The sequence below is a fragment of the Phocoena phocoena genome, chromosome 6 (assembly GCF_963924675.1).
Source record: "Phocoena phocoena chromosome 6, mPhoPho1.1, whole genome shotgun sequence".
NCBI classification, from domain to species: Eukaryota; Metazoa; Chordata; class Mammalia; order Artiodactyla; family Phocoenidae; genus Phocoena; species Phocoena phocoena.
In genome coordinates, this window is record NC_089224.1 from 68831211 (window position 1) to 68846528 (window position 15318).

The following is a 15318-nucleotide window of genomic DNA, read 5'->3' on the forward strand; positions in this document are numbered from 1 at the left end:
TCATCAAAGCATTCTCATAGATGCGTGTCGATTTCTGTGGACTAGACCAGCTGCAGCATTCAAACAGAAATTAGAGTCTTGGTAGACAATGTGCAAGCATGGAACCTAGAGTTGGACAGGAATTTTCTGTGCTCATTTGAAACTTGGCTCTGACTGTGGTTTCTCTGTCACAGATTTTGGGATGGGAGAGTGCTCCCACAGGGAAAGCCATGTGCGCTGACATGGAAACCGAATGGAACCTTGGCTAGGCTAGGAGTCGTTGCTATTTTAGTCACTTCCAGATGTCTGCTATTGGAGTTTTAAGGGAAAGGGAAAGATGTGTGGCGTGTGGTGGGCCACAGGGTGGAAGGGGAGGGGGGAGACCTCTTTTAAGCCTTTCATTGTGTTTAAAACCACCCCTCAATATGCTACTGAGATGGATTGGATAAGGCTTTTAAAAATTGTGCACTTCAACAGTACCTCCTCTTTTGTTTACATGCTTCACTGCATATGTAGAAATAGACCAACTGAAGAAACCTTTGCGAAGTAATCAGGATTCCAAAATAAGGGCTCTTACCCGCATTGGTTGTGATCTAATATTTATTGAGTGCAGCCATTGAACATAGGCTGAATGACACATACACCAGGTGAGTTAGCTGCCCCAGAAGCTACTGTGCTAACCTAACAAGCTCACCAGATGTTTGTTACATATCTACTTTCTCCTTTCATGTTATTTTGGAGGTGGCTTTTAATCCCAATACTGTCACTATGAATTAGAAAAAGAAGTCAGGTTGTAATGTTTATGTATGTGAAGATGAGGCCCTTTGAAATCTTTTCAAAAGGGGTGTCTAGATCCTTTCCAGGAGGTCCTGGCACCCACTCTGAACCAATCCAGGGGTCCAGGGACTTCTTGTTTCTTTGTTTTGCTGGGTAGGTATGGCATTAGTATGATGCAAATCCTGGTAGGCAAAGAAAGCATAGGAGAAGCAGTATAGCACAGTGGTTAAGCATATGGATTTGAATTAGACAGACCCTGTTCAGGTTCAGACTCTGTCACGTACTAGCTATGTGAACATGGACAAGTTACTTAACTTCTTTAAAGCTCAGTTTCTTCATCTGTAAAATAGGTGTAGAGCTACTGAGTCTTTTTCAGGTGGGGAAGTGATGGTAAATAACACCCCCTACCTTGTCGACCCAGGTTGTGAGCTAACCAGAAATAAGACAAAGGGTTAGACAGATGGAGGTCAACATGCCATCTTTATTATTGTTAACGCTGATATTAAAGAGTATGGCATCTTTTTATGGGCAAGTGGGCTTCAGAGGCAGACCTTCCTACCTATAAGTCCTAGACCAGGACAGGATGCCCCTCACAGGGGCAGAGCACAGCATGGGATCTCAAAGGAGGAGGAAGAGTGGTGCCCCACATCATCCCCATTCCTCACCCATGCTCTACTGTCAGATGAGTCTCTCCTCCGTGGGGTTAGTATGAGGCAGTGGAGAGGGGCTGGGAGTTTTACAGTTACGGTTTTTCTCTACATGGCAAGTAACAAGTGTAGAGGAAAACGATTGCCCCTAACGGCAGCCACTTCAAGAGGGTTCTTGTGAGGATTCTGTAAGAAGAAGTAAGGTGTTCAGCACATGCTACCAGCTCAAAAAATTTTATTGATTGATATTATTACTGCAATTATCTTCTCACTTCACAAGGCATAGTCGTTTTAAGTTATTGTCAGAGAGATGAAATCAGAGAGAAGCTGGGGAAGTGGATATATAGTAATACAGAAACAATGCTGCCAAGCTAAGAGTGAAGAACACAGTGAATGAGAGAAGGAGAGGAAGATGAAGACTATTATAAGGGAAGCAACATCAAAATATGCCATGTTCTGTGTATAGAGAGCAGTTACTCAGGTGGCCTTGGAAGATGGTGATTCCAACCCTGGCAGATAATTTTTGGGAAACAGAATGTAATTTCATGAATAAACATGCTTGTTAGGGGATAATAGTCTTGATGAATGAAAGGTTGTGCATATTGGTTCCAATGTCATCTCACCTGCTCCTTGTTTTTGCTAAGTGTGAGCTGAGATGTGGCCTCTGTGGCTTATGAAGAACCAACCTAACTGTGGCTCAGGTGACTGGAAGTGGAAACCTGCCATGACACTTTGAGGAAGCACATTTCAGATCCTCCCCCCAATATTAAGCAGGCTCTTAAAATTGTAAATTTAATGACACCATGAAGTGTGTTTTGATGTTTCAATCAGTGGGCATTTCACAGTAATGGCTCCACAGCTGAGCAAGCCTATAGTTGGTTAAAAATTTGGCCTATTTAGAAGTCCCTGAATTTCAAGTAAACCAAGAGACTGTCAATCAATGTGGAAGCTGAAACAATCACTCCATGAAGCAAAACAATAGGGCTCACATCAGAGCCATCTCCCAAGTTTGAAAATTAATGTCATTTTGTTATTCCTCTTAGAAGTCGATCTTTTTTCTTTGAGTTGCTCTTCACAGCATCTGTTAAGTGACTTTGTTGTTGGATTTTAAGGATTAGCTCAATATTCACAGCATCTGTTAAGTGACTTTGTTGTTGGATTTTAGGGATTGGCTCAATATTCCGTCCTCTTTTACGGCTATTACGACAATAAACGAACAATTGGATGGATGAATTTCAGACTGCCGCTATCCTATTTTCTGGTGGGGGTCATGTGCATTGGATACAGCTTTCTGGTTGTCCTTAAAGAGTAAGTTTCATTGGTCTCTTGGGAAGCAAGCATTGATTTCTGGAATCAAATGGAAAAATTAACTTGAGAATTGGATTTTTTTTTTCTGTTTCATGTCTAGAGAATGCAGAGTATTTAAGAGATAAAATGTGGTTTTAATACCTACACTAATGTTAGACTATTACATCTCCCAAACAAAAGGGTTGAACACAAGTGCAGGACTTTGATCATCTCACTGGGTCACAGTGATGGTTGCATGCCTATCCTGTGGTTAAGCATATTTTAAAATTGTGCTTTTTTGTACTTTAAGGTGTGAATCAATGTTTCAAACAAGACAGGGAAACAGCTGCTGACCCCTCTTTTTGCATACAGAGAGGTTTGTGAGTTGCAGAATCAGCTCAACAGACAGAATCTGTTGTTCTCTGTTCATTAAAACAAACAAACAAACCAGAATAATCACTCATCCAAAAAATTTCAGCTGTGTAAGACAGCAAAAACAAATGGCCCTCAAGGAGACTGTCATGATCAACTATATAGTCATGTTTTCTTTTTGAAGAGGATTTATTAGAGCATGGAAAAGAATTTCATTGGGGAACTGATGAAACTGCAGCTCATTTTTTCTCCCTGTCTGAAATATATTTTTAAAACCTCACTTGAAGACACTGCAGGAACCTAGCACAGTCATTTAGGGCTATAAATAATATGAATAATCCATCCTTTAGCTAATTTTCTGAACCAGTTTAGCAGGTGTTGAAACATCTCAATTAAAGTCTTCACCCTTTTATTTAACTATGCACAAGGTAAATTGGCCTTTTGCTTCATTGCAGGGAAGGACCTCTACCTGAGGGTCCAAGTCCTCTTGAGCAGGAGCTTTCTGGAACAGTCTTTGGCATGCTTTGTGTCCTGTCCCTGCCAAACTTATTGGTTCCTCCGGAGAAAACTATTATGCTTAGTTTTTAAGCCCTTTCAGGACTTGAAAAAGGCCTTAATGGAGATCCCATATCCAAATTCTTTATCTAGTTGTCCAAGTGTAATCAGAGACCCTAAGTATGTAAAGTATCTGTCTACCTGATCAAGTACTACCACATTCCAAAAAATCTAAGATATTTCTAGTCTTTTGGCCATTTTGATTTGGCAGGACTAAAGTCAAGGGTACAGTTACATTACAGAGGCCTTGTGAGTATCGTTTCCATATTGGTCCTTTAGTCTCCATAGTCACTGAAGAAAGCATGTCTATGGATGTCCAAGTCCTCAGCTTCTTTTAGTGACTGTGCAGAGGCTACATACCCTAGTGGGCTCTTGAGCCATTCTTCATGGAATCAAATACCAGCTCTAGCCCATTCTAAAAGAACTTTGACAACTTGTTCAACTGCTCTATTTTCCCATTTCTAATAGAGGTGTAATGACACCTTGATGTTAGGATGGCTATGAGGACAAAATGAGTCAGTATATACAAACACTTAGAACATAGTTGGCATACGGTGATTGACAAATGTTAACTGTTTTATTAGGATTATAATTCATAGGCTTATTGAAAAACCAAACAAAGCCAACATGGTAGGAATTGAGGTCATATGATAGCCCCAGCAGTAGGGTAGTCACATATGGTTATGTAGTTATACATTAATAGATTTGCACATTTATTATAATAATTTTCTGGCAGATGAGTGTAAAGCATCTAGAACAGCATTATGCAAAGAACTATAAGACAAGGTACATATAATTTAAAATATTCTAGTAACTATATTAAACAAATACATAGGTGGAATATATTTTAATAATATATTTTATTTAACTCAATATATCAAAAGTATTCCTTCAACATATAATCAATCTAAAATTATTATTGAGATATTCTCTGTCTTTTTTGGTACTATGTCTTTGAAATCTTATGTATGTTTCACACTAGTTGCATTTCAAGTGCCCAGTAACCACATATTGCTAGTGGCAAACTTATTAGCTAGTGCACCTCTGCAGGAAATGGCAGCTTTTCCTATTAGCTCAAAGATGCCATTTAGGATAGCTGTAGGGCACAAATTCTCCATTTTCCCCCTCAAAGTCATCCATGTTATGCCACCCAAACCAGCCTGATTTTGGTCCCTCCCTCTGGCAGGGGACCTTTGGTTGTTCATTACCAGATTGGCAAGTCGTTTAAGTTCACTGGCCTATATGGCAAGACAATTCCAAAGCAATTTATGACGCCTACCCCACTCCTAACCCTGGGGGCAAGGCTTGGTAGAACAACTGACGAGATATAAATGATTGTTCAGAATCCTATATCATCTCTTTCCCCCACCACTGGCCCCAAACAAATACATTCTTGGAATAAACATGAGTGGCTTTATGGGATACATGACTCAAATCAAGGGAAACTAAAACTGAATACTGACATCAACTAGGCAACTGGTGGACTTTGCCCTCTTGCCCATATTCTTTGTCTTCAGCATCCTCATCCATAAAAGGGAAGCAAATATCTATATTTGATTAATTAATAGGGAAATTGGAAGGAAAATTAAATATCCAAGAAAGCACTTTTAGATTTTAATATAGGGTGACTAACTTTGTTGACCCAGGACTCTCCTGGCTTTAGCATTGAGTCTTGTGCCCTGGAAACCTACTCAGTCCCTGGCAAAGCAAGACTTCCATCATTCCTTGCAAATTGTATGTTGAGGTAGCTTCTCAAAGATATAGTTGTTCAAAAATATAACCCCCTTGAAAAAGGAGGAATTTTTGTTTAAGTATGTACACTTTTTTTCTCTACAGACAAGGAATGGAGCTGTACATGAAATATTTTATAGCTATCAGGGCCATCTCTTAGTAAAAATGTGTTGTTAGCAGAGGTTGTCTTCAATATCCTTCCTCCCTTTCTTGTCACTCCCTTTTAGTATTTCACTCCCTTTCTTGTCAATTCCCACATGCTAGACGTTCCCTGTTTGCTTGTCTGGCTAGAGCTCCCTTCTCTGGAAGGCTGTCTGCAGCTACAGAATCTTGCCTGTGATAAAGCTCCATTCAAGACTTATCTGTCAAGTGGTCAGTTTTACTTGAGGCCCTGCCCTTTGCTCAGTGACAGGGCAAAAAGGGGTGATGGCATCTTAATCAAAAAAATCATTTTCTCCCTAGGTTAATCCTTTGGAAATGTTTGATTTCAACCCTTTTTGACCTACAAAAAGGCACTTTGTATGGTTCAACATATTTCATGGTGTCCTAGCTTGGGTACCAGAATGAAGTCAGAAAACCTAAGCCCTTGACCCACCCCTGTGGTTTACTTCTGTATAATGGCCAGCAAATCACTTGATAATTTTATCCTTCGGCTTCCCCAACTGTAAAAAGAGAATAATATTAACTACTGTGACCTCTTGTTAAGTTTTTGAGAAGGACAAATATGATAATACACATCAATACCATTTGCAAAGGGTAAAGTGGTAGATTGATGTAAGGAATAATTATTTTTTGTTATCTTTCAAACACATTAGCCCATCTGAAATATATAAACCTCTGTAAGGAATAGGACTAAACAGTGGGGGAATTTAGATGACCTTAGAGATACCTGCCAAACTACATTGTCAGCTTTATGTCATTGTACTCCTTTCTTTTTTCAGTTCCATATCACTGCAATATTTAAAAAACTAAAACCTTATGGGACCATTTTATAATATATATCATATAATATTTTAATTTTGCACTTTATAGTGGTAGGGGAAAAAAAGGAAGTGGAGTAAGTGGAATATAGATCCTTAACCACTGAAGTAAGTAAATGTACTTTAAACTGTCCAAGCAAAAAAAAAATTAAAACATCACTGATTAGAATATATGTAACCACTTGCTATTAAGTTGTATAAAAATCTTGATTTTTGGTCAAGAGTTGTCAAGTATGGAAAACTTCCATGCATTCAGTGTAATCACTCTTTGGAAGGAGATTCCAAGGGGAATTGGAATCTGTGAAGGAGTTTCCTGATCTGACCTGGGTTAATCCATCCCTAGGCTTCACAGGGTCTGGAAACCAGCTAAAATTGTGTACAACAGTTTAAGAGTCTATACATATGTTTTTCCTGATGAGGGGCCTGGTGGTTTTCACCGGATTTCTAAAGAGATCCTTATCCCACAGAAGTTTCAGAGCCTCGTATATGACCCTAGGAAAACAGTTTAGGAAAACAAATAAAAAATACGTAATTTTATATAACCTGTTTAATTGTTAAAATCATCAATGGTTAGTAGTCTTTTAATCTTGAAGGTCTGGAAAATGAACAGCTTAATAAATTAAAACAAAAAAATATATTTTTAATAAACTTTTATTTTCTGGTTATGAGAACAAACTTGTTTGAAAGTATATGTCTTTTAGATATTGCTTCTCCAATTTCCTTATAATTATGATGTTTTGCTATTCTCTAACCTCTCCCTTTCTGCTTGTATTCTGGCTGCTGGATTAAACTTCCTGTTTGTATAGGATGACCAAAAATGTTGGTGATGATGGAGGTGGTGACGACAACTCCTTCAACTTCAGCTGGAAGGTGTTCACCAGCTGGGACTACCTGATTGGCAATCCTGAAACAGCAGACAACAAATTCAATTCTATCACAATGAACTTTAAGGTAAAAACACCAACTTCAAGAGCCTTTTCTTGGTATTTCTAAGAGTAAAATTGGAGCCATTCCAAATGGTCTAGGTAGCAAAGTATCTTGACAATTAAAAGAAAGATTAACTCATCATTTCTTCCTACCAGGATCTGGGCAGGGTTCTGATTATGACTGGAAAATGATTGATGACCCATGACAGCATTACTTCTCTCTAAATTTGGTAATAAAACAATGCCATTGGCTTGAAACAGCCAACCATTAGTAATCAGAGTCGGATATTTTAAATAATAGAACAATGCTCGCTAATTATTTACAGGAATACATTAGCACAATATTTTAAATGACTCTAAAGTATTATTTTGTAGTTGTTTTAAAAAACTGTACTAGAAGAGACTTTAGAATGAAGACTATCTTAGTAAATATTAACTCAACCAGAGTTTGTTTGTAAGAATTCTTCCTTCTCTATCTTACTTTTTCTCACTTGCTGGCAATATTCACCTGGTTTGTGGAATCCCAGATTTTCTGATGTTTGCAGAAATAATTCCTGAGTTCATGATGCTTTTTGTAGCTCAGATATTTCTTTTTTCTTTCTGTTTTGCCTGGGTACAGGAAGCTATAGTAGAAGAAAGAGCAGCCCAAGCAGAAGAAAACGTCCACTTGATCAGATTCCTGAGGTTTCTTGCTAACTTCTTCGTGTTTCTAACACTTGGCGGGAGTGGATACCTCATCTTTTGGGCTGTGAAGCGATCCCAGGAATTTGCGCAGCAAGATCCTGACACCCTTGGGTGGTGGGAAAAAAACGAAGTTCGTCTCTGCATGCTTTTTATGTGCTTAGAATCTGACATTTGAGATTTTGTGGGTTGTGCTTCAATGTTGGGATATGAAATATGGCCGCTCTTTACCTACCTCTGTCATCCTGACCTGAGAGTGAACCAACCTCGGCACACGTATCCCTATTCCAGCCTTACTTCCAAATCCGTCTACTGTCTGTTTTTCACTTTGTGACATTAGGGAAAGGTAGAGTTGGAAGAGAGATTAGAGCACATATTCCAACCAGTACGTTTTATAGACAGAGATAATGAATCTCAGATTAGGTGATGTGTTCATGGTCTCAGTACCATGGTGAACAATGAGAGTTAAAATTTAGGAATCTTGATTTCAAGCTCGGCACTCTCCATGACGCTATGTTGCTTTCTCTGCAGGTCCTGCATCTATCTCTGAAAGATCCAATTGTCCCCTGAATTCTTTGAAGCAGCCATGATAAAGCCCTGGGTTCTTATGTTTATTTCACTGGAAACATTCAGATTGCCTCCCCCACTTTGGGCAGGACTGGACCTCTCTCTGTTTTTCACTAGCAGCCTAACTGCTTCACCTCCTCTCCTTACCCTATTATCTCCCCCTCCAAATGCTATTCAAATGAGGAAGCCCAGCTCTCTGAAAGGAATTAAGTATTATGATTGCGATTTGTCTTCAGGGTATCTGCCCATTTAGCAGGTCCAAGAAAAGAGGTCAGAGGTAGATATTTAGAATCAGGAAATCACTGGTCATGTGTTGTTTCTTGGGTCTGTTCCCTTTCATAAAATGTTCTAGAATACAATGTGGCATCATTTTGAACTTGGGCATTTTCAGTGTGTGGAGATTTAGGTGGTGGGAAGTGTAGATTTCCCACACTGAAACTTCTGCAGAGTCTTGTAGACCAAACAGATTATGAAAGTCTTCATAAGCATAGAATTTCCTAGAAGAATCTTGCACAGAAAATGGTATAACCTACTTACAACAAAAGGCTCCAAACAAAAACATTCTAGGTATTTCAGAAGCAGTAACACTGAAGATGGGAGACCATATATTTAAGAGCCTATGACGGCATAGACATTTCTTGGAAGCCTGTAAAACAGAGTCATTAGGTGGAGTTATTTTACTTATTTAAAACAAAGGGGAACCTCAAAGCATTACTAAGTTTGCTTTCCAAATTATCCTTGCAGTTATGATAGCATTTATAGGCAACATTATCATGCCACTTTGGTCCGTGGTTTGTACTGATCATATTTTTGTATTAATAAACCACAGAAAAGGAGGGATAATTGATTATCATCAAAAGGGTCACTCTTTGTAAGTACATGTTTAATATCCATCTTAGGGGACCCCTGATTCCTAGGGGCCAACAAAGGTAATAATGGGGATTCATGAAAAACTTTACAAATTTGATGAAACAGAATTTAAATTTACCTTATATAAGATTGCATAGCTCTGCCAAGTTTTTACTTTAGGCTGAAATTGTATCATGCTGATTTTATATTATGTCATGCTGACTTTTAGCTCCTGCTGGTCATACTTATACAATCTTCTTAGTCAAAAGGGAAAAACATATTGACAATTATTTTCTCAATATAGTTTGGTAGTTCTAATCATTCAAAACATGGAGTCTACCAGGGGGAAATGGGAAATGTTAAACAGTGACAGTTTGAGCCAGGTATTCAGGTAAAGACATTGCCAGAGTCACCTGGAACCTTTTTTTTTTTTTTTTTTTTTTGCCCCTTATAGTTTGCATTCCCGCAAACTCAGTATTTAGTCCTGGGCCCATCTCAAGGAATTCATCCATTCTAACTGATTAAACTAGCCCATGTGCTGATGATTGCCAAATTAGTATTTCCAATTTGGACCTCATTCCTCAAGCAGATCATTTTCCATTTCCTTTGGAAATCTTGTTGTGAAGTGCAGAATCAGTTACCACGTATAACAGTAAATATTCTCTGCATAGAAAGTAATGTAAATCGCATCCCTCATTATACTAGGAAACACTATTATTACTGGCACGTCCACAAGCTCACACACATGTACATCTTGAATATACGAGTTGAATATTGTCTCTGTTGTTTTAATAAGATCAAATTTTAAAAATGCATGAAATAATTTTAGTCTTATAAAATATCAAAGGAATCTAGCTGGAATCTTGCAAATTTGGAGGAAAGCAATAATTTTTAAACACCGTTAACTTGGTTCACCCCTTGTGTCTTCTTGTAGATGAACATGGTCATGTCCCTCCTGGGGATGTTCTGTCCAACATTGTTTGACTTATTTGCTGAATTGGAAGACTACCATCCCCTCATCGCTCTGAAATGGCTCCTGGGACGCATTTTTGCTCTTCTTTTAGGCAACTTGTATGTATTTATTCTTGCCTTGATGGATGAGATTTACAACAAGGTAAATCTTGTGTCTGGATTGTCCTTGCCATCAGCATGTTGTTAGATTCCCAATCTCAAGATTGCCAGAAATGCCTTAGAAATCTCTATTGTCTTTATTTTTGTTTCCATTCCTCTGCTTTCTAGATTGAAGAGGAGAAGCTAGTAAAGGCCAATATTACCCTATGGGAAGCCAACATGATCAAGGCCTACAATGCATCACTCACTGGAAATACCACTGGGCCACCCTTTTTTGTGCACCCTGCAGATGTACCTCGAGGACCCTGCTGGGAAACAATGGTGGGGCAGGTAATGTCACAAACAGAAGTGCATAACAGTTAACGGATTAAAAAAGAGCAGGGTCACTATTTCTTCCGTAAGCGTGGCCTGTTTTTTATTGCTTATTAATGAAAATAGCTGAGACTTATTGACTGTTCACCATATGCTGGCTGTGAATTTCATATATATTATCTCTTATAGTCCTCACATGCATCCATTCAGGTAAGTAGTACCTTTACACCCCTTTTACAGTTGCATGTAAAGGAAGGATATTTTAAAATGGTCTGAGGAAATGTTTACTATCTATCTGTGTTATAATAAAACACCCAGATTTAGATACAACCCAAGTAAATATTTAAGTGGAACTCTAGTTAGTGTTACCTTTTTTTTTTTTTTTTGCGGTACGCGGGCCTCTCACTGTTGTGGCCTCTCCCATTGCGGAGCACAGCCTCCAGACACGCAGGCTCAGCGGCCATGGCTCACGGGCCCAGCCACTCTGCCGCATGTGGGGTCCTCCCAGACCGGGGCACGAACCCTTGTCCCCTGCATCGGCAGGCAGACTCTCAACCACTGCACCACCAGGGAAGCCCCAGTGTTACCTTTTTTCCATAAAAAAAAGAAAAGATTCTTTTGGGAGCATACACTAATACTCATTTCAATAATGTTAATTTTTGTCAAATAATTGCCCCTTAAGCATGAAAGGAAATACTATTTTAGGTTTGTTGTTTTCAGATGACTGTATAAATGACCCCAGTCCAAGACTAGTGGTATTTTAGCAGATAAAAGAAATAATGTTTCATATGGCTTTCTGTTCAATAAAGGGAAACCAAACCAAACAAAAACAAAAAACCTACTTCAGGTCTCTTATTTCTATACAAATCCAATTTATATTTTGAAAAGCCTTTAATTTTATCTCATTAGAATTGGCATTCCTCATGTGCACTTCATAAACTGATTTTGGACTTTGGTTTATCCTTGATGGACAGAAATTTTAAAATATGTCATAGTGCTTCTGTCAGACAGCAGTGCAGTTTCAGCAGTAATGTGGTCTTTGGGAAATTATTTGAAATAATTTTTTACTGTGTACTTATTTTTTTGTAAGATAAATGGAAAATTGAAAGTTAGCATTAGTCTTATGAAGCTAATTTAAACAAATACAGATATCGTTAGATGTCCTCAGCTTCAGATACTCATCTGACTTAAGCCACTCATCTATGATTTCAATTGTGGGAAAAAGTAAGGAAAATGTATATAATGCTAGACAGACGTCACTGAAGACCAAGTCCAAAATGTATGATATAAGTAAGGATTCTATTTTATTTTTTAGGCTTTTAAGGACCCGATAAACCCTTCCCTTTCCAGTTACATGTTATTAAATACTTGATTTTCAGACATGCACATTTCATACACATTTATAGGAACATACTATGTATGCAATAATAAATGAAATGAAACCTGCCTGCAGTTGGTAGAGAGATGCTTGTGATACATGATGCGGTAGACAGAATAATAACCCCTCAAAAACGTCCATGTTCTAATCCCTGGAGACTGTGAATATGTTACCTTACATAGTAAAATGGACTTTACCAATGTGATTAAGTTAAAGATCTGGGGATAGGAAAATATCTTGGATTATGCGGTGAGCCTAACAAAATCACACATGCTTATAAATGGGAGACAAGAGTCAGTCAGAAAAACTGGCTGTGACAGTGGAACCAGAGGTTGGAGAGATGCGCTTTAAAGGTGGGGGAAGGGGTCCACAAGCCAGGGAATGCAGGTGGCCTCTGGAAGCTGGAAAAGGCAAGGACACAGATTTCGCCCTGAGGCCTGCACCTTGATTTTAGGCTTCTGAACTCCAGAACAGTTTATGTTTATGTTGTTTTAAGCCACTAATTTTGTGGTAATTTCTTACAGCAGCAATAGGAAGTGAATACACAGGAGTATATGGGTTTCCATGTTTTAAAACTCCTTGAAGCAAAATCTGGTCACGGCACTTAACACAAGTCTGTTTTATCACATCTAGGCGGCTCCCTAAATCTTCAGCAAGAGTTGAGAGAAGTGAAAAAATATAAAGTGCAGTTTTCACAAACTCAAAGAGTTTGAGATATTCTCTTATGTACATCCCAGAATGCAGACTGGCATGAGGGCTAAGCAAACTACCCTTTACCAGGCAAACACCTGTTAAATAAGATTAATAGAACTAACTGTAAAGAATAAGGTGGAAGCTGCTCACTTCTGAGGCAGAGGCAGTAATTAATTAGACATGAACGTCATGCAATCTAGAATACTTATTTTCTGATTATGCAGAAGCTTCTGGGATGCTCCCACACACACTGAATTAAAATAAAGAAAAAATTATTTAATTCTTCTTCTTGGGAGCCCTTGTACCGTGCAGCTTGTCTTGTCCTTTTTTTTTTTTTTTTTTTTAAATCCTGTCTCTATCTAGTGGTTTTCCTTGCTTCATCATCTTTTCTTACTGCCATTTGTAGTTGGGTTTCCCTTTTCTCTTTCGCCTTCCTTTCTCTAAATGAATATTAAGCACTTGTGGGAAAGTCTGCAGGAGCAGCAGGAGGGAAGGGCTGTGGTTCTGAAACATTTATTTTACCCACTTTTAAAACAAAGTGATTCCAGAAGAAATAGTAAAAGGCAGCTGCTTTGCACGGAATGTTGGAGATATAACCCCAAAGACTTGTTCATTTTTCTATGAGAACATTCCAGATATTTTCTCTTCTTCTCCATGGGTGCCTTCTGCTCTGTTTTTCCTCAAGGATACTGTGGGACTTAATCTCTTTTTGAATTTGAATATAGGAATTTGGTGGCTCCTTTATGTCTCCAGGGAATCTCAAGATGTAGTCACTTAGTCTCATCTCCAGTGACATTTGATAGGTAGGCAGCAGAGCCATTCTTGGGAGACCGCTCTTTGAAGCTATATACTTAGGTCTGCATTTTGGCAAAGGAGAGAAAGCAGACAACAGCTGAAGATAATGACAATAATAGCTCACATTTATCGAATGCTTCTTGTGTGCCAAGCATTACCTCCTTGAATGTTTAAATTACCCTCTAAGTTATATCATTATCCCCATTTTATAGATGAGGAGACTATGACTTAGAGAGGTAAAATAATTTGCTCGAGACCTTAAAGAAAGTCAATGACAGGAGCCCAAATTTTACCTACAAAGTCTGATTAGAGTTTGTGTCCTTCTCCATAGTGCTGAACCGTCCTCTAGAAACATAATTAGCATCAACACATACTCCCAGACTCCTGCCATGGAATATCTGTGGCCCTTTGTGATGCCCCGTCTCTATTATTTTCCCTTCACTTGCTAATGAGCCTCTTAGGTTTACTGACCAAATACATGTCAGGAGAGTAAAGTGTGAGGTGTGGAGTGCAGTGCTCTGCAGAAGGCCTGTGTGGAGGCCATGCTCCCATCCTAGCACACTAGGAACTGGAATTGGATGATGATTCCTTGGTGGGCTGGACAACCATTTTTGGAATTTCCTTTCTTATAAAGCAGTGTATCCCTTCTATGGTATATTAATAAATATTTTTACATTTTAATATAATGTTTGAATCCTCTTCTGCTATTTTATGTGAAAGTTAGGACATTGCTTAAGAAAAATATTGTATTTCAACCATTGGGATGAGGATGCTTAGGAGGTTGTGGAGGACTTCAAAACCACTCTGAAATATTTTCTTTCTGAGGAAGTCTTCCCAACCTGGTGGTGGAAACCTAAAAATATCCCTCACAGCCTACTTCTAATTGATGCTAGTTATTAGAATCTGAACTCAAATTGCCTGGGGAATGAAAAGGCGAATAAGAGTAGGGAAGAGAAAAGTTATATTCAGAGATAACCACAGGAATTTACTATCACTCAATCGCTCACTCCATATTTATTGAGTGCAGGCTAAGTGTCAGGTATTGTGCTAGATACTGGAGGTGCAATGGGGAACAAAAGTGGACCCGGTCTCTGCCGTTGTGACAATTACAATCTCGTGACAATTGCAATCTCTTGGGAACAAAGCCATTAATTAAATAATTATACAACATTTGCAAATTTACAATGGCAACAAAGCACTACAAGAATGCAATGCATGCATTCAGAAAAGCTTGCCCCTAGTCATCCAGGTGAGGGACTTCCCTAAGTTAGTGATGCTGTAGTGATGCATATTAGTTGGTGTAAACTGAGTCAAGAGGTGAAGTAAGGTTGAGTAGCATGAAGACCACATGTAAAGACCCTATGGCCTAAAGAAGTATGGAGTTTGAGGGTATGAAAGAAAGCCAGTGGGACTGGAGTAGAGAAGACAAAGAAAAATATGGAGAGCTAGACAGGAATCGGATTATACAGACACATGGATTATGCAGAAACCTCACACTCACCTTTTTACTCCAGCTGTTGCTGCAGCAAACGACTGCATGCAGCTGTTACAAGACAGTATCTCAACTGAGTTGTATACATATTCTCACCTTTACCCTGCTTCTCTGCTGTCACCAAATGGGACGTTAATACCACATGGGGCCATCCCTGACTGATGGGAATGGGAGCTGGTGGATCAATACTTCCCTTTTCTGTCTCTTGGGTGGACAGTTCTGAGAC

The 15318-nt window shown here is 38.8% G+C and overlaps 1 protein-coding gene across 1 annotated transcript in view; it reads left to right on the plus strand.

The window, feature by feature from the left end:
- Positions 1 to 15318, plus strand: part of TMC1 (transmembrane channel like 1) — a 190119-nt gene that overhangs the window by 143633 nt on the left and 31168 nt on the right. The window contains exons 9-13 of the mRNA XM_065879898.1: positions 2569 to 2711; positions 7135 to 7279; positions 7874 to 8068; positions 10286 to 10465; positions 10591 to 10752. Coding sequence (XP_065735970.1) covers positions 2569 to 2711; positions 7135 to 7279; positions 7874 to 8068; positions 10286 to 10465; positions 10591 to 10752 — 825 coding nt within the window. The remainder of the gene's footprint in view (positions 1 to 2568; positions 2712 to 7134; positions 7280 to 7873; positions 8069 to 10285; positions 10466 to 10590; positions 10753 to 15318) is intronic.